Source organism: Rhea pennata, chromosome 8 (assembly GCF_028389875.1).
Source record: "Rhea pennata isolate bPtePen1 chromosome 8, bPtePen1.pri, whole genome shotgun sequence".
Classification (NCBI taxonomy): Eukaryota; Metazoa; Chordata; class Aves; order Rheiformes; family Rheidae; genus Rhea; species Rhea pennata.
The window spans coordinates 21,723,378-21,743,814 of record NC_084670.1 but is presented as its reverse complement, the minus strand read 5'-3'; the positions used below and the strand labels follow the sequence as shown (position 1 = coordinate 21,743,814).

Here is a 20,437-nt window from a genome sequence, read left to right as displayed (position 1 = left end):
TGACAGATTAATCTGATACAACGAATAATTGATATTAATTTTAGCAAAAACACTATAGAGATAGGGGCTTAAACTCAGATACAAAGCAGATCATGAATGAGTTTGAAGCTAATGCCTTCAGAAGAGACAGCAGATATGTTGCTTTAAGGTAAGCTAACCAGATGATGAGGATTGCAGTGGTTATTTAAAAAGAGATACAAATAAAACTATTGGATATAAAAACCTTCTAGAAATATAACTTGCAAACAGACATAGAAAGACAGATATGTGGCCTGAATAATTAATTTGGGAGATCTTTTCTCCTTTCTTTAAATTCAGTTCAAAAACTGTCTCTACAGAAGCGTGCTCCAAAATTGTAGACCAAAGTAGCCTACAACAGGCTCTTGCTGTGTAGATGCAAGACACAAGCAACCGGAGAGAGAATCTCGTCTGTCCTTGATGCTGAGACTGGGCAGGAGGAAAGCTGGTAATGTAAGGGGAGAACATACATGTAAGCTGCAAATCATGTTTCTATTGTGATATAAAGGGCTTTTATATGCATCAGTTCTTGCAAAGTTTGACTAATATGTTGTGCTTATCACCTATTTAATTTTCATCAGATGTTTTTATTACTAATAAAAGTTTTCTAAAACCTCTAAGAGTTGTAGTAATATTCTCTTTATTTGAATTTCATGCAGGCAGTGCTGTACAGAAGACTCAGTCTTCTATTTCTTTTTATCTTAAAGAAACTACTGCACTTGAAACTACCAAAAGGACAAAGCCTAATGGCTACTTTCCTACAAGCATATTGTTTAGGTAAGGGCTTAGTCTGAATAGACTATTTTTTAACCTTATGACCATGGGAAAAAAATGAGGAAGCATAAGTATATGATAGAAAGCAATAAAGTAATTTAAAAATATTTCAGAAGAATTTTAGCATAAAGAGTCTGAAATTTACATTGTATCTCAAAACTCCACTAAAGAGGAAGCATTTCGTGTTTGTTTGTTTGTTTTGCCTAACTCTAATTCCCTAGCTCTTTCAAGAAGGAATAAATTAAGTAGTTAGATTTTTTATTATGATTTTTTGGATTAATAAAAGCATTATTCAAAAAGTACTGTGGGGATTGAAATACCTATACTAAAACCAAAAGAAGTAGAAGATGTTGGATCCTGTTTGTTGGATAACTTTTTTTTAAAAAAAAAAAAAAAAAAAAAAAAAAAAAAAGCCAGAAGATTGAAAGCTGTATTAGTTAGTATCTTTTTAAATTTATATCAGTATTCAGATATTTAATGATGGACTGGAGAGCTCTTCTTACTTTCCATTGTAAAGTACTAAGTAGTAATGCTGGAATGTAAGATAGTACCTATCTAAAATAATAAGGAAAAAAAGTGACTGAAAATTATTTCTATTAGAAGAGTGTTTTACCTAATGTTTAAAAAAGTTTACTTCACATTTTACTCTCTTAAGTGCATTCTTGGTTAGAACAATCCAGTTTTATGACTTCTGCCTCAAAGAATGATCTGTTTTATTCCAGTGAAGAAGAAGATTCAAAGCACCAGAAGTAATAACAAAGTTAAAAACTATTAGTCTAACTGGACTGTCAAGTCACTTCTAATATTTATTGGTGATTTATTCTAAGAATTATTTGTTCTGTTATATCTTCTTCAATGGTTCTTGAAGAAAACTAACGTAAAAAATATTTCATGAATGGAAACATGAACAGGAGAGAGTAATAACCCCTCTGAATATCTGATAAAGTTTATTTTTCTGTATGAACGATGATAATTTGCACTAAAATTCTTCAGAATTCCATAGGCAAAAGAAGTTAGTAAAATGCTTAGCAATAAAATATTTTTTCTAGTCTAATTAACTTATGTTGTTGTTTAATAACACTTTTATAGTACTAACTAAATATTTTTGTGAGGCTCAGTTATCTTGCAGAGGAGTGTTAGAAGAATAAAGCAAGTAATTATCACTTTTGAATTCAAAACTAGCTTGTTTAATTTTCATTATTGAGCATAGCAAATGTTCCATTGTTCTTTTTGTTCACAATTTGTAAGTTTTATTAATCCCATAAACCATTTATGGAGGGTCCAGTCATGTTCAGCAAACTAGGGAGATGTTAAGAGTGGTAAAAGCTCAGGGGGCTTTGCAGAAGTGCCTCGTGATACCTTCTATTCTCAGCACAGGTTAAAATTAGAACTAGGCTGATATTACATTGGCGTCTGAGTGAGAGTTTTAAATGGTTTTAGCAGTACAGACAAGATTCATAACTTACCTCTGCTCCTGCCCAGAAAGCAATGAGTCATGGAAAATGTTTGAAAAACCCAAATAAATTAGGTAAGTTGTTCTTAAACTCATTTGAATGATAAATGGTGAAGTTTTTGAGAGATCTAGTTACATGGGAGTAAGTTCGCAGTTGCTTGACAGTCACACTTGGGAATTTACTTCTGAATCATTGGCACAGTTATTATGTTTTTTTTTTATTTTCCTGGCAAATCATAAGATACAAGAACAAGAAGCTTTTGATGATAGTCCTGTTATTAAATAATTAAAACTCCTTGAAAAGAGAAGCCTATTTGTAGAGTCTCTTATGTTTCATGATTCTAAAGCACTATTTATTAAGTAAGCTGCTTTTCACTGCAAGAGAGAGTTGCCAAGTGTAAGCTTTGATGAAAAAAGAAAAGTACTGCCTTGACTATATAGTCAAATACTGTCTTTTGTGGTATAGGTATCAAAAAATACCTCTTTAGAGATTAGTACCTCATTGTCTGTTTTCTGCACAATGTATATAAAAAGATTCATTTTTTCCTGCCTTAAAAGGCTTATTGTTTAAGAAATGTCTGTAAACAAAGAGAAATGATAGATCATTTAGATCAGTTAATCTCAGTAGAAGCTTACTCCTGAAAAACAAGGCAATTTAAATTGCAGCCCCTAATCAGAGCAGAAAGTTTCATACAGTGTTTTAGTCATTACTGCTACATATTGGGATGAGAAATAGGAAAGGTAATTACTGAGGACTGCTGAAGGAGAAATTAATCCCTCAAAGTGCAGCATATAAATATGATTACGCTTATGTAGGGGAAGGAATGAATAGGCTTTAAAATAGGATTTTTGGGGGAAACCTTAACACTTAATATTGTGCTAAAGATAATAAATCTTTCCTTCATTCTAAAAAGTACTGCACCAGTGTGGGTCATTCTAACCATAGATTTAAGCAGATCAGTTTTTGCTCGCAGGATTTAGATATCTGCATTTCTGTCACAATTTGAAAAGCCTCACCTTTTTTTTTTTTTTTTTTTTTTTTTGAGCACAGCAAATATAACTGAAGATGAAACAGCTCTAAATAGCATTTTTCTTTACAGGAAAAATCTCAATCCCCTTTTAGGAACGCAGATGCCAGACTGCATTGTGCCATGCTGTGCATGCCATTTGTGTCACCTATCAAATCCTGCCACTTTCCCTTAACAGACAGAGAACAATTAAGAACCATTTATATCAAAGTATTGGGCTAGACGCTCTGTTATTCAAGCATTGTAGTTTGATTTTATGCTATCCTTATAACAGCATAAAATTTATAGCAATAAAAGCAATTTATATTTCTTATTATTTGCTTACCTATTAATTTTTATTAAATGATTCAGTATAATTAGGTTTTACAAATAACGACCTTAGCAAGGTAAGTGGTAAACATAAAATAGAATGCTCACCAGTTTGAACATAGAAATGTTCACTAACATTTCTATGTAGTTAAAATAATTATCTCACCAAGGAAGAGATGACTTCAAAACTGTAGCGTGATTTATTTTATTTTATTGTATTTTTTTCAATATGGATCCTGACATTCAGGAGGGTAACATGGAGGTTCAGAGAGAGGTGTAAAGAGTTTATAAAAGCCATCTTCTAAGGTAACATTTTATTAAGTATAAAATAATAATAATAAAAAAACAACTGAAATATGCTAACTTACATCCAATGTAAATTGACGGTTTTATTTACTTCTGCTTTCTAATTTATTTTATGTCATTGTTTATATTATTATTTAAACATCTTTGAATCATACTAATATGTTGGTTTAGTGACCTCCTGTCACTCTGGCTAATTGTTCAATCATTTTATTGAAAACTGACTTTTAAAACTAATTAAACTTCATTTTTATTATGAGAAGGTTTAACTAGATGCAATTATTTATTTTGTAAAGAAAAAACAATTGGTAAAATTCTGTCAGCTCTGTACATTAACTATATTTAATAATAAAATCAAGTAAGAATGGTAGTTTTTTAATTTTCATGTCACTGTTCCCATCTGGTAGCTGGTACAGCTGGTACTGGTGCATTGAGCCTGAAGTTCACAATCAGACCCTGTGACTAAATCAGAACATGTAAGAATCATGACTGAGACTGCAGTTTGTGTTGGATCATTCACTGCTGTGAAGACCCTTTGGGAAGTGAGAATACAGAAAATAAATGATGAATTACGTAAAGAAAAGGAATTCAGACAGAGGTCTGCAGGAAGGTAGGTAAATTGTATACCTTTGGTCTGTAAAAAGCTAGACCATATTCTTGTTACATTACAGAAGAATATAACTGGAGTTTTCAAACTCATGGAGAATCTAATTCTGCAATCTTTAGCAGAATTTCTACTGGTGAAAATCTATCAGTATTTCAGTATTTTCAGATCAAATGAATTGTGTTCTGTCTTAAAAAAAAAAAAAAAAAAAAAAAAAGCAGCATATACATACATCCACCAGCTACAATCCACCAGGGTATATACTAAGGAGCAGTACCTTTTCTTAATGCAGCTACAATAATATAAAGAAATTTTTAATTTGTTTTTATAGTCTGTGAACCGCAACTGATTATTTGAAATACTCTCCACTGAATGTTCAACATTTTCATTGATAAAACTGCTGTAAAAAAAAATACAGATTGTAAAATCCCTCTCCGGTGTAGAAACCCTAACTAGCGGAGATAGAATTTTTAATGTTTTCTTCTCAGTGGAGGCATTAACAAGGTCACTGGGTCTTCTCTTTGGTCAGCTATTTTGTGAAATGTGAAGAAATTCAACATCTTTGAAGCCCTTCCTCATTTGTTAGATGTGTTTGAAATTGAATAACAAAATCAAAAGTTACTAATGGAAAATGCAAGCAGAAAAAATGAGAATTAACATAATTGCATAGATTTCCTTTGGAAAACACACTAAATGCCTAGCTGATTTTCTTTGATAGCACTCTACATTTGGCAGAATTGGAGGCTTTCTGTTTAAGAGGTTGCTTCGAAATGATTGGCCTTGGAACCATGATTTTGCATAACTTTGTATTTCTATTGCCCTGCTGAAATGTGATAAAACTGAATTGAGTCATGCCTTTCCTGAAACTGGGTGGATTTGAAGAACAATTATACTGAGCTGCAAAATATTAGAATTCCTTTGAATTACTTCAACCAAATATTACTTTATGTCCCAGCCTTCCCTCAATTAATATTATATCTAGCATCCAGGTAAAGTAAGTGCTTGTTTGACATCCAAAAAGACTATTGTTTTTTTGTTGTTCTAGAAAACAATGGATAGTAATTATTGACTGTATAGTTGCCTCACTGACAGATCTTCTTTCCTTTATAGACTAATACTTGTCTGGGAAGAGAAAGCCACTTTAGCAAAGCTTAAAGAAAAAGTTAGTAATGAAGATGGGAGAGCAATTTTAAGGATAGAGGAAGAAGAATGGAAGGTAGTGTCGATGTTGCTGCTTGTTGTTGAAGGGAGTGAACGTTGCTTGAGTTGAATAATGGATGCATTAAAAAAGGTGTACTGTTTACATCTTTACATTCACAGTTACACTGATTTTAATCTATGAATTGCTCACAGTATGCTCTGCTAACAATGAACTGAGAGGTGCTGTTGCTATGACAGTGTAAAAGCAAGCTGATTTTTATTCTCAAATATTAAGTATTACTCTACAAAACATATGGCCCAAAAGGCTTTTCTGCATTAGAATTTAATTATATTTTAAATTATGAGTTTATTTAGGTAAATATTAGTTTTATTAACACATTGGAACTACTAGAATATTTCAGTGTGAAAAACCTCTGTGGTAAGATGCATGAAAAAATTTCTTGGTGTTACTTTCTCTTTCTAAAAATGAAAATTAACCAGTAGATTCCCAGAATACTATTGTTACTGTTTCTGATGAAGGGAAATAGGTAACTATATATTCAATAACAGAGAGGAATCTAAAAATCTCTTCTAAGCTACAGACCTGGTAGATTCACCAACACAGAAATGCAGAAGCCAGTTACTGTGCAATGAAGAGAATTAGATCATGTTGAGGCCAGTGACAGAGTGATGGCCCCATCCAGCAGTACTCTGGTGATCCTTAGGCCAGCACAGGGAAGCTCTGTTCCCTGTTAAGAACTTGTTTCATATAAACACTGTAGTTTTTCTATCACTCTGCTCTCAGATGCTCACTGTTTTCCTTAACAGAATAGGAAATACAATTTAGACCACCTTGAAAAGCAAAAAGCTGTTAGAGCTGTTACATCTTCAGTTATATTTGCTATGTTTAAAAAAAAGGAAAAAAAAAGTTGAGGCTTTTCAAGTTATGACAGTAGTGTAGATATGTAAATCCTGAGAGCAAAAAGTGGTCTGCTTAAATCTGTGGTCAGAATGACCCACATTGATTGAGTACTTTTTAGAATGAAGGAACAATTTATTATTTATAGGACAATATTAACCGTTAATGTTTCCCCAAAAATACTATTTTAAAACCTATTAGTATTATGTACTAAGAAAAATTTCTTCTGATTTGTATTTCTTGTCTTAGACACTACCTTCTTGCTTACTGAAACTAATCCATCTCCAGGAATGGCATCTCCACAGAACTAGTTTACAGAAAATACCTCAGTTCATTGGGAGATTTCAAAATCTTGTTGTTCTGGATCTATCACGGAATTCAATTGAAAGTATACCTAAAGAAATTGGTGAGCTGTGCTTTCTTTTATTTTAACCCGCTTTTCTAAGAAAATTAAGCTTGTGCAAACATGCTATTTTTGTGCACCTTGTCTCTCTAACCATCCTGCTGGGTAGTTAGAAAACAGATCACGTAAATTTGATAGTGAGATAGCTATCTAAAAGCCACTGAGATCCTAAAAACATGAAAATACAGATGGCCAGATGGAGGAAACATGTTATTGAAGCTCCCCATGAGGAAAAAGCTTGTAAACACACCAGATACTAGACAAGAGAGAACCCAATTTAGAAAGTGATAGTGAAAAACAGGCTTCATGTTCTGAACTCAGCATGAGTTGCCTGTGCTTGTAATTCTTTCTGTAGTACTTAACTGGAGTGCAGTTCTGTACTAAAAAGTCCCCAAGTACTACCACTCGAATTTCAGTGCATCTTTTCTTCAGTGAGAACACAGAGCACTTGTATTATGATACTAAGATAACACAAAAAAATTAATCTTTTATTTCAGATGCAGTAAATATCCAGGTTCATTCTTTTTGATTTGTGCTCTCTGCAGGCCAGCTGACTAGCCTCCAAGAGCTGCTTCTCAGTTACAATAGAATTAAATCTGTTCCTAAGGAAATAAGTAACTGCATCAGTCTGGAAAGATTGGAACTGGCTGTTAACAGGAGTATCTGTGATCTTCCTCCTCAGGTTTGGGAAAGACAGGGTTTTTTAAATGTGTATTTTGAATTTATCCAAGAAGGAGTCTCATTAAAAGTTGGACTCTGTGTTTTCAGATTTGTTTTAATACCCTAATTTCACAACTGCTCCACAGAAACACATATATGACCAATATTTATATGAATAATCAGACTGAAGCCACATAATAAGGAGATGCACATACCTGAAAACTTGCAGGAGACAATCTTTATTTTGCCCAGATAAATGGCTTGGTAGAGCATATAAAGGACAGTGAAACACTTGGTGTTAATTTGTTGAGGCTGAAGGTCTTTGGTGATATACTGCAGTAGAGATCTGACCCTTTGGCACAGAGAAGTACCCTTTTAAAGTTGAGAATACAAATTCATTCTGCCGTCATACAATTATAGGTGTCTTTAACAAGTCTTAACAATGTCTTTAACACTTTAATGAAAAAAATTATGTGATTTAGATAACCACCTATGCACAAAGAGTCGATCTAACTTTGTTCTGAGAAGATGTTGAAAGCAATTAAGAAAGAATAAAAATGCTTGCTCACCTACAGTTGGGCTCTAATTTGGGCTGACCTAGATGTGAAAGAGACCTGCATCTCTAAGTATTAGTCTCTTGGATATAGAGAGGCCAAATATGTAAAGCCATTTACTCATCTGAATTTATTTAAAAAGCAGTGGTGATAATGGTTGATAGTGCTCAGCACCTCACAGAATTCGGTCTAAACAGTAAAACATAACAAAAAATCTTCAAATGAAAATGTATACTATTAATCAGAATCCAATATTCAATAAATCCATGTGGATACAATTTACATGATATAATGTAGAGCAATAGCTTTTAAAATGGTAGCAAATACTTATTTCTGTCCTGATGAGACTGTGGTGGTGTGAATACCTGAGCTATATAGTTTAAATTTAGCCTTAATTATACATACTTGAGTGGTATTCAGTTGGACCAATATGCAATAATGTTATTGTATCACTTAAACAGTAAAAAAGCACCTGAAAGCTTGATTCACCAAGGGACTTACGTGTTGCAATACTGAATCATGTGATCCTTAATTTTTAGAATGTCTTGTCATAATCATAGACTTCACAGCACTGAAAGTATCTAAGCTTCCTCTAAAAAATCCGTAGTCCACACGGTCCATACAATTTGATCTATAAAAAACTAAATGTTTGATTCATAAAAAATTGAGTGGAGAATTACCTGAACTGCAGGAAACACTGAGGAATTTCTTTAAATTCTGTTTCTTCTCAAGTTTTGGGGTATACCTACATTGTAGTCATGACTTTCAGCTTCTCAGTAGTTAGTGAACCCATGACCAGGTGGGAGATAAAGTTCTTCTGCCTGAGCAGATTCAAACCTACCTACCTAACCTTCCAGGTGAGTACTGTAATTGTTAGGTAATACCAGCTAATGCAACTCAAAAACCATTCAGACACCAGGAGTCTTTTCTTTCTTTCTTTCTTTCTTTTTTTAATGCTTTTAAATTGTGTCTTTCAGTCAGCATCATTAAATCACAGCAGTAATGGAACATCTATACAAACCTACATTAAATCTTCCTTTCTTTTCAGCTCAGTGATTTAAAAAAGCTTTCACATGTTGACTTGTGCATGAATCGGTTTACTACCATCCCTTCAGTTCTTCTCAATATGCCAAGTCTAGAATGGTTAGATATGGGAGGAAATAAACTCCAGGAGCTTCCTGATGCAGTTGACAGGTAAATAAAACTCGCATTTTAGCCTGAATTCCATTGCATTGAAATTCTTATGATTAAATTTTATTTCAAAAAATGACAAAATTTTAATGTTTACTTCACAGCAAAATAAGATTTGTCATCCCTAATGTGGTATTTCTGATAAAATGGAATAGTCTATTCAATAAATAACTAATGAGTTCAGTATTGGTTATCAAGTTAAATGATTTTGTTTTAGAAATTTTCAGGAAACGATTTAGATGATTATCTTGGATTTGCTTTTTTCCTGAACATTGCAGTATTCTTTTTGAGACCATTATATGAGTGTTAAATTATTCTGTATTAATAACTAGTAAGATTAATTTTCTAAATCTTGATTGTGCAAATATCTATTACAGAATGGAAAATCTGCATACTTTATGGCTCCAAAGGAATGAGATACACTCTTTGCCAGAATCCATTGGCAATATGAAAAACCTGAGTACGCTTGTTCTCAGCAACAACAGACTTAAGGATATTCCTGCTTGTATGAAGCACATGACAAATCTAAGGTAAGTAAAAACAACAAAAATCCAGATAAAAGTACTAGAAGCTAAGTTTTAAGGTCTCCCTTGAGTTGTAATGTCACAGTGTGGTATCTAAGGAAGTGGAGATAGAAAAGGCACACCCTCAGTTGTAAAGATGGGCACAACTCTATACAAATCAACACAGTTGCACAAATTCACAGCAGTTGAGGATCTGGTCAATAAAGCTTTGTGTAGCACAACCCATTTAAAGAAATAAGTTGTTACTGTCATGGCATCAAAGGTAAAAGGAGATTGTTTAATGTTTTCTCATCTCTGAAAGGTCCAAATTCCCACTTCTAATAGGCCATTTAATATTCAGTCTAAACCCAAGAGCCAGGAGCAATAATAATATGTGAAGAGCATAAAACTAATAAAAAGTAGAACTTTGGCACTCTTGGCAAAAAAGCATGAAAAGCCAAGCATTCAGAATTAAACAAAAGGGATTAGCTACTAGGATATGGATGAAACTCTCCTGGACTGGATTTGAAAAACTTAAACATATAAAAATACATATTTTATATATATATAGTGTATATATATATAAATTGTTAACTGATAAAATCAGAAAGAAACTTCTGTAGTGAAGAGATTATTTTGTACACTGCAATGGCAAATTTCCTGTTATTTGTATTTTCTTCTGAAGTGGAGAATGAATACTAGTCTAACTATATCATGTCTAATCCAGTAAGGCAATTCCTCTGTTTTCAGACCATTTTGGAAGGAGATTCAGGCCAAGGAGCATCCCTTTTAACAAGCATACACAATCAAAGCTGCCCCAGATGTAATGTTGGGGGGGGGGGGAGTGTGAGAGAGAGAGGGAGAGAGATGCTTTTTGTGGCTTTAATCTTAAATGTCTCTGGGCAATTGTTCTAAAATTAATGGAAGTAGAGGTTTGTTTTTCTGAAGTAGTGACATATCTCTCTCCTGAGGCTTATCTGGACAAGTAGGGATGGGACAAAAATATTATTCTAGGCATTCTGTAGCAAAGAGCCTGTGAGGAAAGCATCAGGAGTGCAGTCAAGCCCACATATGCATGGAACAGCTGACGGAAATGGTCCAAAACCAGAGGCAGACAGGACTGGCTACTGCCTTGCAAGGATGGGAAGACACAAGCAGTTGCATTCTTGTTCTCAACCACTCATCTCTTTGTGAAAGCTCAGTAAGGCTGACACTACGGGGCAAACCTGCAGACAAAATTTGAGGCCTGCAATATTATTCCCTATCAATCAGTTGCTATTATTCTAAGAAGTCTTCTTAGCTTAGTTTACTTAATAGTACTAACGTACTGGTGTTCTTAATAGAACAAAACAGGTTTAAGACTGCACTGGGAAAATTACCATTAAAATTATTTTATTTTGTTCAAAAATGCTATTTAATAAATCTTAATTCAATTTCAAAAGAGTTGTTCTCTCTGAACAAAACCAACTGCAAGAGTAACTCTTTCTGATGAATTGTCAGGTTTGTCAACTTCAGAGACAACCCACTGGAGTTGGAGATAACACTCCCTCCATGTGAGGATGCAGAAGAGGAGGAGGAACGGGAAAAGTTTGGCATTGAATTCATGCACTTGTATATTCAGGAATCACTAAAGAAAGCAGGTATGATGTTTTTATTAATTCTAATCCCTATAGAATACAGTGAGGAAGGGAAGCATAAACTGGATAAAAAAAAGAATACATATAAAAATGAAACATGAAGAATCTTCTTAATAAATACATTTTCCCTAAATCTGCGAACAGGTTTAACAGGTTTGTATTGAGGGCAGGAATGCTCCTTTAAAAGCCCCTGGCAAAGCAGGTCATTTTAGGTCTGTCTCTGACAGAAAATTCAGTCAATTAAAAACAAACAAACAAAAAACCACTTCCAAATCGCTATGACAAAAACAATGCTTCTAGTAATCCCCAAGATAACAGCTACATTAAACTTCTTTCCATGTTCAAAGGTTGCAGTAACAGATGAAAATGAGCACTTTGGAACAGATATGCAAGTGGCAGCTTTGTTACTTGCAGAGAACTTCACTTGCTGAAGATAGAAAGTTTTTTCTATCATCTTCGCTCTCTACATCATGGTTTAAAAAATGAATGACTAAAATGCTTTTGATTTTAGAACTCTATCTAAAACAGTTTGTCTTTAACAATATTTCATAAATGTAAGTTAAAATTAGCAAATTTATTATTTAAAAACATTTTTATTAGCATAAAATTAGCATCCCTTGTCAAGATGACTGCCAGTTTCTAATAAGTTTTCTTCCTTAACAGATTTCCTTAGTAGCATGAGCTTATGCAATAAGTATCTAGGCACATTTAAATAATTTAAAGAGGAAATACATAGCTTTCCTGAACTTCAAATTGGAAGCAAAATAAATATTTTAACTCCTCTTTATTTTTAACCCATTTGTTTTTCAGAAAATCTGGAAAGTTGCACTGTTGATCCTTCTTCTACCACAAATGCTATTGAATAAAGAATGTAACCATGAATTGGAAGAAAGTATCAAATACACTTCTTCCTAACAACGGGTTCTACAAGAAATTTCAAGTATTCAAGTATTTTCCCATTGATGAGAACTGGGTTGCAAAGTTGCAATTCCCAGTGAAACTGGGAAATTTAACACCTTTTCCTGGCTTCAGGAAAGACTTGATCGGGTTTCCTGTAAGCACTGAATGTGTGAGTATGTTTTTAATAATCCAGTAAACTTTGTAATTTGTTTTCTACCAATTCCAAATCTACTTCCTATCACGTAGCTGGCTCTACTGCATTGGGACAGCTGTCAATAGTACATTCTCCAAGGACACAGCAGGCTCTGTATAATGCTGTAATGCAGCCTTATATCCTCTTTGTTGTAAATATTCAATCCGTCCATGGTCAATCAACAGTTTACAGAGGCAACCTATCTCCTTTCGCTCTTCAACAGTAAGTAGCCTAGTTTAAAAAAGAAAAAGAAAGAAAGAAAGAAAAAGGGCAGGGAGAAAAGGACAGCATATATTAGAGGAATAGTTTCATTAACTAACTTTAGCAGTTAAGCTTAGAAAAATAAATCACTTTAAGTGCATTTCAACTAAAGCAAACATAGCTGTCTAAATAGTTTGAAATGTATGTCCATTGCAAATACAAATACATCAGTAGCAAGAGGAGGACTAGAGAAAATATGGGCCCACTACTGAATGGGGCGGAGGCCCTGGTGACAAGGGATACAGAGAAGGCAGAATTACCGAATGCCTTCTTTGCTTCAGCCTTCACTGCTAAGGGCAGCCCTCATGAATCCTGTAGCCTGGACATGAGGGAAAAAGTCCGGAGAAGGGAAGACTTTCCTTTGGTTGAGGAGGATAGGACCAGAGACCTTCTGGGCAAGCCTGACATTCACAAATCCATAGGCCCAGATGAGATGCACCCACGGGTACTGAAGGAGCTGGCAGATGTTGTTGCCAGGCTGCTCTCCATCATCTTTGAAAAGTTACGGAGAACTGGAGAGGTGCCTGAGGACTAGAAGAAAGCCATCGTCACTCCAGTCTTCAAAAAAGGCACGAAGGAGGACCCAGGCAACAATAGGCCGGTCAGCCTCACCTCCATCCCTGGGAAGGTGATGGAACAGCTCGTTCTGAACGTCATCTCCAGACATAGGGAGGAAAAGAAGGTGATCAGGAGTAGCCAGCATGGATTCACCAAGGGGAGATCCTGCTTAACCAACCTGATAGCCTTCTATGATGGAATGACTGGCTGGGTAGATGAGGGGAGAGCAGTGGACATTGTCCACCTTGACTTCAGCAAGGCTTCTGACACTGTCTCCCATAACATCCTCCTAGATAAGCTCAGGAAGTGTGGGTTAGACGAGTGGACAGTGAGGTGGATTGAGAACTGGCTGAAAGGCAGAGCTCAGAGGGTCGTCATCAGTGGCGTGGAGTCCAGTTGGAGGCCTGTGGCTAGTGGTGTCCCCCAGGGCCCAGTACTGGTTCAACTTCTTCATCAGTGACCTAGATGAGGGTACAGAGTGCCTCCTCAGCAAGTTTGCTGATGATACCAAGCTGGGAAGAGTGGCTGACACACCTGAGGGCTGTGCTGCCATTCAGAGACCTGGACAGGCTGGAGAGCTGGGCAGAGAGGAACCTCCTGAGGTTCAACAAGGGCAAGTGCAGAGTCCTGCACCTAGGGAGAAATAACCCTAGGCACCAGTACAGGCTGGAGGCTGACCTGCTGGAGAGCAGCTCTGCAGAGAAGGACCTGGGAGTGCTGGTGGGTGACAGGTTGACCATGAGCCAGCAATGTGCCCTTGTGGCCATGAAGGCCAATGGTATCCTGGCATGCATATTAGGAAGAGTGTTGCCAGCAGGTCAAGGGAGGAGGGAGCCCTGGTGAGGCCTCATCTCAAGTCCTGTGTCCAGTTCTGGGCTCCCCAGTACAAGAGAGACATGGAGCTACTGGAGAGAGTCCAGCGTAGGGCTACGAAGATGATCAGAGGGCTGGAGCATCTGCCCTACGAGGAATGGCTGTGAGAGCTGGGCCTCTTCAGCCTGGGGAAGAGAAGACTGAGGGGGGATCTTATCAATAAGTACCTGAAGACAGAGTGGCTAGGGGACAGGCACAAACTCTTTTCAGTTGTCCCATGTGACAGGACAAGAGGCAATAGGCAGAACCCACAACTATTTCATCTAGCACGATGCATAATTTTGCTTTTCTGTAAGAGTTCATATGCTAGAAAAAAAAATCACCTACCGTTGCAGAGTATCAGAACTGCCCTCTGTTTTACTGTATGCTTGGTCATGCTCTTCTGTGTTGTGAGTTTGATCTTCACTCTCTTCATTCTTAGAGGCTTTGGTTATGCTTTCTTGCATGCCACAAGTGGCCCAGCTGCTCATTCTCTGGTAATAATGAAATTCTACTGGACCAAGTCCTACTGATTTAAAGAACTCTCTGCCTACATAATGTGTCCAGTCACACCTGTGATGGCAACATAATGCAATAACGATTCCAGCTACAGGCTTAGGAGAGTTTTCTAATGTATCCTTTTTGTTCCTTTCTTTATCAATAGAACTGCTGGAAACCACCTCTATCTTATCGCTCTTAGAGCGTTTTGGTTCAGGCTCTTCATTTTCTCCATCACAGCAAGTTGTGTAACTTTCAACCAAACATCTCAAAGCAAGATCTGGGGGAAAAAAATAGATGTAATGAAAAAAAAAATCTAGTGATGAACACTGTGCCACTATTTATACAGGCTGTATAATGGTTGGGAATGTTCTTCGTACAAAGAAGAAAAAACAAAAAACGACAATTTGAAGATAACTTAAAAATTGCAAGCATACTTCAAGAACATGAAAACCTGAAACATTAAATGAATGTTATGAGACTTGTGGATCTAGTAATGGTTAACTGCATTGAATATTTGTTCTACCAAGTCTATTAGATATAGTTTGGTTAACAGATTGGCTTAATGTAAGAGAATCTCCTCCCTGTAGAACATGCAAATATTTGCTCTAAACAGACTGCATCCTTGATGTCAAACATTTAATGTGCACATACGCTTCTTAAATGCTTGATGGCACCATCTTTGTAATAGTACTTATAGGTGCATACAGCTATGGCATATTTGAGATGTCTTTTTCCACTTACTAGGGATATAACATTAGAAAAAAAAATGCATTAGTTGAAAATTATCAGGACAATACAATGTTCTTCTCATGTGTGGATCTCACTTGGGATATGTGCTCAAATAGAGCCACTCGAATTTTAGAAAGAAAAACATTTCAGGATAGAGATCACAGTATAAGAAAAGGATACTTTCAGTGGTTGATGAATACATGAAAAAAAACCCTCAGCTATTCTTTGATTTACTCTATGAAACTAGTAAGCTTTTACTCCTATTCAGAGTAGCCTTGTGACTACTATTATCCAGTCACTATTCCAATAAGTCAATAGATATTTAGAATATTATCAGCTACATTCACCAACAAAGGGCTAGAGGGAAAGAAAAGCATTATAAAACTGTTTGAAAGATCATTCCAGTCAGATTATAAGATTGAGCACCATAACTTTTGGTAGTTAATACATATATAATTCATACCTGTGGCAGCACCACACAAATGCTTCCCAATTCCTACCACAGGTAGTTTTTTTTCCTCTAAAATAGGTACCTTATCTGAAACAAATAAACACACAGAAAACAAGCCCCAATATTATAATTTCAGCACACTTAGTACAAAAATAAATAAATGCTTACCACTACTAAAACTAGAGTGGTCTGTACATAGAAAGGGCAGACATTTATAAGCTATCAAAGGGAAAATTAATTTTCTAACACAAGTGAAGAGAATTATATGCTATGCCTGAGAAGCATGTTCTTTTTCTTAAAGAACTCAACATTATCCAAAGACAAAGAATGTACTGTAATGCTGTTTTGAATCAAAACAGTTTTGTTTCCAAGCAGCTGAATAGCAGTAAGATATAACAGTAAAATGATGCATCAGAGAACTTTGGACTGATTTTCCTTAACAGAATTATCTGTAATCTGGAGATTAGTGCCAGCTAAATATTAATATAAATACTTTGCCTTTTATTAAAACACACTACTTGAAATACAAGATTTTGTATTATGCTGATTAAGATAGTTATTTTTATCCATTTAACCGTTCCAGGCCTTCTATACTACCTATGAAGCATAAGCATGACTTTAACACATCTCCTGTTGACAGGTGTTCCCACATATTCTTCACAGGTTCTGCAGTAATATTTGAGATTCACTTCATTCTGCACAGCTAAAGTAAACAATGCAAAGGTGTATAATCCTGCAACTTCTAAAAACCTTTAAAAAGGGTTTTTTTGTGTGTGTTGGTGTTTTTTACCTATAATTAGATCCTATAAATGTATCCAAGCAGAAATTTGTAAATCTCCCATTTAATAATTTAAAGATAGAAACATATTATTAACATGTCCAAAAAAACACTGAGAATCTTCAAAAAACAGCTAAATTTATGCATACTATACAGAAATGGATCGTGGACTCTGGTTTTCAAAATCCATAATCAAGCCTGTATCTCAGAATTATACAAGCTGAGAATGAACTTACTTAAGCATAAGTGTTGAATGTCAACTTGAAGCCTTTCAAATATGGAATCTCTCCTTTTATGTTTTCCATCCACCTGCATAAAAAGAACTATGATTAAGTAGCACTGGCCACTAAGAATTATAATTTTGCTGCAGTTATCAATACTTGCCTTTGTCCTTTTCAAATCATATTTGCATGTTTTCAACATGAGACACCAAGATTCTTTTTTTCTAACAAGATTACTATTGACAAAGTATAGAATGCAGACAATCACACTTCTAAAATTTTTAAGAGGCTTTATCTGACAGAGGTAGGTCACTTCATTATTTTTGGAAAAAAAAAAGGCTTAAGTAAGAACAGTTCAAAAATTATATTCTGTTAATGTGACAGTATTCTAGCTTACCTTGAATCTTGTAGTTGCTCTTTCCACAAGCAAAAACTGAACGTTTTCAGCATTTTGCAAGGCAATGTCCACCCAATGAGACAGCTTTCCTCGCCCAGCTCCAAACTCAACAAAACATCTTCCTGGACCAAGCAAATGTAATTTTTCCATGTTACCTAAAATAGAAGCCTACAAACTTCAAAGAATTATTTATAAATCAAGAAAATATATACTGTGGTCTTCTAGAAAAAAATATTATTTCCCCAAACCACAGAATGCTTCTTCAAGTTCTATTCTGTGATAACTCCTGACACCTCTTCTATGACAGTAAAGGAAAGATCTTGTATGTACAGAAGAAAGGGATTAGAAGTTTTAGCTAATCAGCATCATGCTGCTCTTCTTCTACTTCCCACAGAACACTACTCAGAAGCTTTTATAATGGATTTTGGGGATCAAGTTCATGTTACAGTATTGTTCACTGCTGATTCTCAAAGTAGCCATCTAAAATATGGGTATTGCATGGGACATTTGTGAAGCATCACTGCCTTCAGAGCTCTGTCTCTGACTGTCACGGTTATGCATTTTTTTAGTGCAATGGAAAGGAAAGTAAAGGCAGGGAAGAAGTAGAAGAGAGACATTTCTCTCATATTTTTTTTCTTCCCAAAACTTTGTTTTGCTACAGTATACCATCTGTCTCCCTCAAAATTCCTATTATTATATACATGAAAAAGGTCAGAAGGGAAAGCCAGGCTATTTCTTTTTATGCATCTGTTACACACCTGGGAAATTTAGTCTCATGTCTTACCAAAGGAAAAAAAAAGGTAAAAGAAAATCCTGTTACTTCTTAGTGAATACACTATTTTACCTTTGTAGCTTGAATTTATTGTCAATCAACATAAAATAAAAATATATAAATAACTCAGAAGAACCCTACACATTCAGGATCATAATAAACTTTTGTTACTAACACTTAACAGTAAAGCAGCTATGCCTAGATTCTACATACAAGGTAGTATTTGAAGAGCATACAAGCATATCAGATTTCCTCTATATGAAGTGACTAGTATTATGCACTCACAATGGTTGGAATTCACAGCTGTATGTCTATATTTTTAAAAGATATCTGTAGCTATTAGTAAGAGAATGACTATACCTGTTGTTTCAAGTGTTTGAAAGCAGATTCTCCATTCTTTGGGTCATTTAGGGCTTCTTGTAAAGACTGATGGGTCAGTATTTGTTCTTTAAGGTGAAGTTCCAAGCCTGTATGCAAATGCAAACCTTTTAGGTATAGGTTTCCAGTTTCAAAGGTTTCTGTTTTTTTAACATGTATGTTAAAATGTTCAGACATGAGCCTAAATTGTGGCACTAATAGAACAGACTGTAGGGAGCATGAATCTATCATCAGATGTTTATAAGAGAGCTGCATTATTATCTCTACTGATATTTGAGTGAGAACAAACAAAAACAAAAAAGTGGGGAAATAAGCTATATGAAGGAATGATCAATGTTTTACCATTCTCTCAATCTATTTTATTCTTCTGAGTAAAATTTAGCTATGAAGATTGCCTACATCTTAATGATAATTATTCTAGATATGTTAGGAGCCAAATGTATGCATCTGTATTAACCTTTTATCCTCACTGATACTTAACAGCAAAAACAACGGAATACTTAATCAGTTCTATTTAAAACATCTTATTTTCCATCAGAAATAACCTCACCATTACTTGCTTTTTTCAACTTGGTAATTAAGGCCCCCAGTTCTTCTTTAGATAGAGAAGAGATAGGTATCTGCATATAAAAAAAAGAAAAACAAACAGATAAATACAAGGCTTTTATTTTTGCCAGTGTTTTAGTTATATGACAAATTGCAACATATTATATAAGGATCAAGCTTTAGAGCAGATAAATGCACTCACTTGTATTTCTGGTATTTCTGCTACATCTTTTAAACCTGCATTAATATCTTGAACAAAGTAGACCTTTAAAAGAAAGAAAATAAATCTGATTCTGTTTATTACCATGAAGCAAAAAGCTAAGTTCTTAAGTGTTTTGCCACAAGGTGCATAGCAGTAGGAATCCACTGCAAACGAAGAAATTCCAAAGAAAATTCTGTTTTCCTAGGAAAAGGTCTGATCCTGAATCCCCAGTAGCAGTGACAACTCTGACACATTTTGACAAGATTTAACATCCCTCCCTCAGCAGTGTCAGCAAGGGCCAGCCTAGCTGCAGCCAAGCAGCAGGTGGCTGGGGCAGGCGACTGCTCATTTTGCTTCCTGAAATCAGTCTCTCACCGAGCCTCTAAAACAAAAGATTTGGAGGCCCTGTGAGTGGCTGCTCTCTGAGAACGTTTTTGAGAGAAGCAAATTCAGCGGTTTTGTCCATAGCTAAGAGAACCGAACAGCTGCAGCAAACAGCAGTGGGAGAGGGCCTGGAGGAGGCGGAGCGCTGCTCGGGGAGCCCGCTGCAGCCGGCACTCGCCCTTTCGCAGCGCTCCCTACGATTGCTGTTTTCTTGTTTGTGGCGGCCATCACCACGATCAATCTACGCAGCGCCGTCACGTTTGGAGTCTTAACTCTGAGACAAAGCGGTGCTGGGTTCCCGCTGCACTTACTGGCTTTGGCTTCTCTCTTGAATTACACTTTTTTAAATGCTTTTGTAGTTGGTCTTCGTATACAGTGCTAAAATCCAAGTGGAAAGAAATGTAAGTGACAGTATTTACAACGCGAACGTCGCTGATTAAAAAAAAATAAAAGGAATTGTATTTGCAGGTACTTACTGTTTTGGATCAAGAGGGCACGGGATCCTTTTTCTATCATTTTCTTTCTAGTTTACAAGGAAGAGCATTAACCAGCGCTGCCACTTCAGCAAAGCCGCGGAGCGGCAGCACGCCCGCCGCGGCGCCCCCGCCCGCCCGGCCTTCCTCGCCGCAGAAGGGGCCTGCCCGGCGACCCCTACCTCCTGCTGCCCGTGCTCCCCGCAGAAGCGGCGCCCGGAAGCCGGCACCATCCTGCAGAACCGCTTCTTCCTCTCCACGAAGTAGGCGCACCGTCCCGGCTCCGGCGCGGCCATTGCCGTCCCAGGAGCCTCTGCGGCCGCCGGGTCGGCCTCCATCTTGAGG

At 36.1% G+C, this 20,437-nt stretch overlaps 2 protein-coding genes across 7 annotated transcripts; one reads left to right on the top strand and one right to left on the bottom strand.

Annotated features, from left to right (window-relative positions):
- Positions 1–2,116: 2,116 nt before the first annotated feature.
- On the top strand, positions 2,117–14,626 carry LRRC39 (leucine rich repeat containing 39). 3 transcript variants are annotated; one of them, XM_062581994.1, is made up of 10 exons: positions 2,119–2,320; positions 3,830–3,888; positions 4,293–4,495; positions 5,600–5,705; positions 6,798–6,954; positions 7,497–7,633; positions 9,214–9,359; positions 9,734–9,886; positions 11,360–11,499; positions 12,307–14,626. In XM_062581994.1, the coding sequence occupies exons 3-10, from the start codon at positions 4,371–4,373 to the stop codon at positions 12,360–12,362; spliced, it is 1,020 nt and encodes a 339-aa protein (XP_062437978.1). In that variant the 5' UTR covers positions 2,119–2,320; positions 3,830–3,888; positions 4,293–4,370; the 3' UTR covers positions 12,363–14,626. The 3 variants fall into 3 exon arrangements, with proteins under 3 accessions (XP_062437979.1, XP_062437978.1, XP_062437977.1); XM_062581995.1 differs by lacking the exon at positions 3,830–3,888 and having other exon boundaries at positions 2,117–2,320; positions 6,837–6,954; XM_062581993.1 differs by lacking the exon at positions 3,830–3,888.
- On the bottom strand, positions 11,234–20,425 carry TRMT13 (tRNA methyltransferase 13 homolog). 4 transcript variants are annotated; one of them, XR_009959171.1, is made up of 12 exons: positions 20,275–20,425; positions 20,096–20,142; positions 19,931–19,997; positions 19,236–19,298; positions 19,038–19,107; positions 18,470–18,576; positions 17,338–17,505; positions 16,956–17,028; positions 15,954–16,028; positions 14,609–15,038; positions 13,111–13,381; positions 12,764–12,820 (listed from the first exon to the last, which is right to left on the bottom strand). XR_009959171.1 is itself a non-coding variant. In XM_062581990.1 (11 exons), the coding sequence occupies exons 1-11, from the start codon at positions 20,386–20,388 to the stop codon at positions 12,649–12,651; spliced, it is 1,386 nt and encodes a 461-aa protein (XP_062437974.1). In that variant the 5' UTR covers positions 20,389–20,425; the 3' UTR covers positions 11,234–12,648. The 4 variants fall into 4 exon arrangements, 3 of the variants coding, with proteins under 3 accessions (XP_062437974.1, XP_062437976.1, XP_062437975.1); XM_062581990.1 differs by lacking the exon at positions 13,111–13,381 and having other exon boundaries at positions 11,234–12,820; XM_062581992.1 differs by lacking the exon at positions 12,764–12,820 and having other exon boundaries at positions 12,953–13,381.
- Between the last annotated feature and the right edge of the window lie 12 nt (positions 20,426–20,437).

Coding starts and splice junctions, on each gene's coding strand:
- TRMT13 (XM_062581990.1), bottom strand. CDS start 20,388: ATGGCCGCGCCGGAGCCGGGACGGTGCGCCTACTTCGTGGAGAGGAAG. Junction 20,143..20,274: donor GGGAGCACGGGCAGCAGGAG/GTAGGGGTCGCC, acceptor CTTGTAAACTAG/AAAGAAAATGATAGAAAAAG. Junction 18,577..19,037: donor GTTGAAAAAAGCAAGTAATG/GTGAGGTTATTT, acceptor ATTTGCATACAG/GCTTGGAACTTCACCTTAAA.
- LRRC39 (XM_062581993.1), top strand. CDS start 4,371: ATGACTGAGACTGCAGTTTGTGTTGGATCATTCACTGCTGTGAAGACC. Junction 7,634..9,213: donor TCTGTGATCTTCCTCCTCAG/GTTTGGGAAAGA, acceptor CTTTCTTTTCAG/CTCAGTGATTTAAAAAAGCT. Junction 9,360..9,733: donor CTTCCTGATGCAGTTGACAG/GTAAATAAAACT, acceptor TATCTATTACAG/AATGGAAAATCTGCATACTT.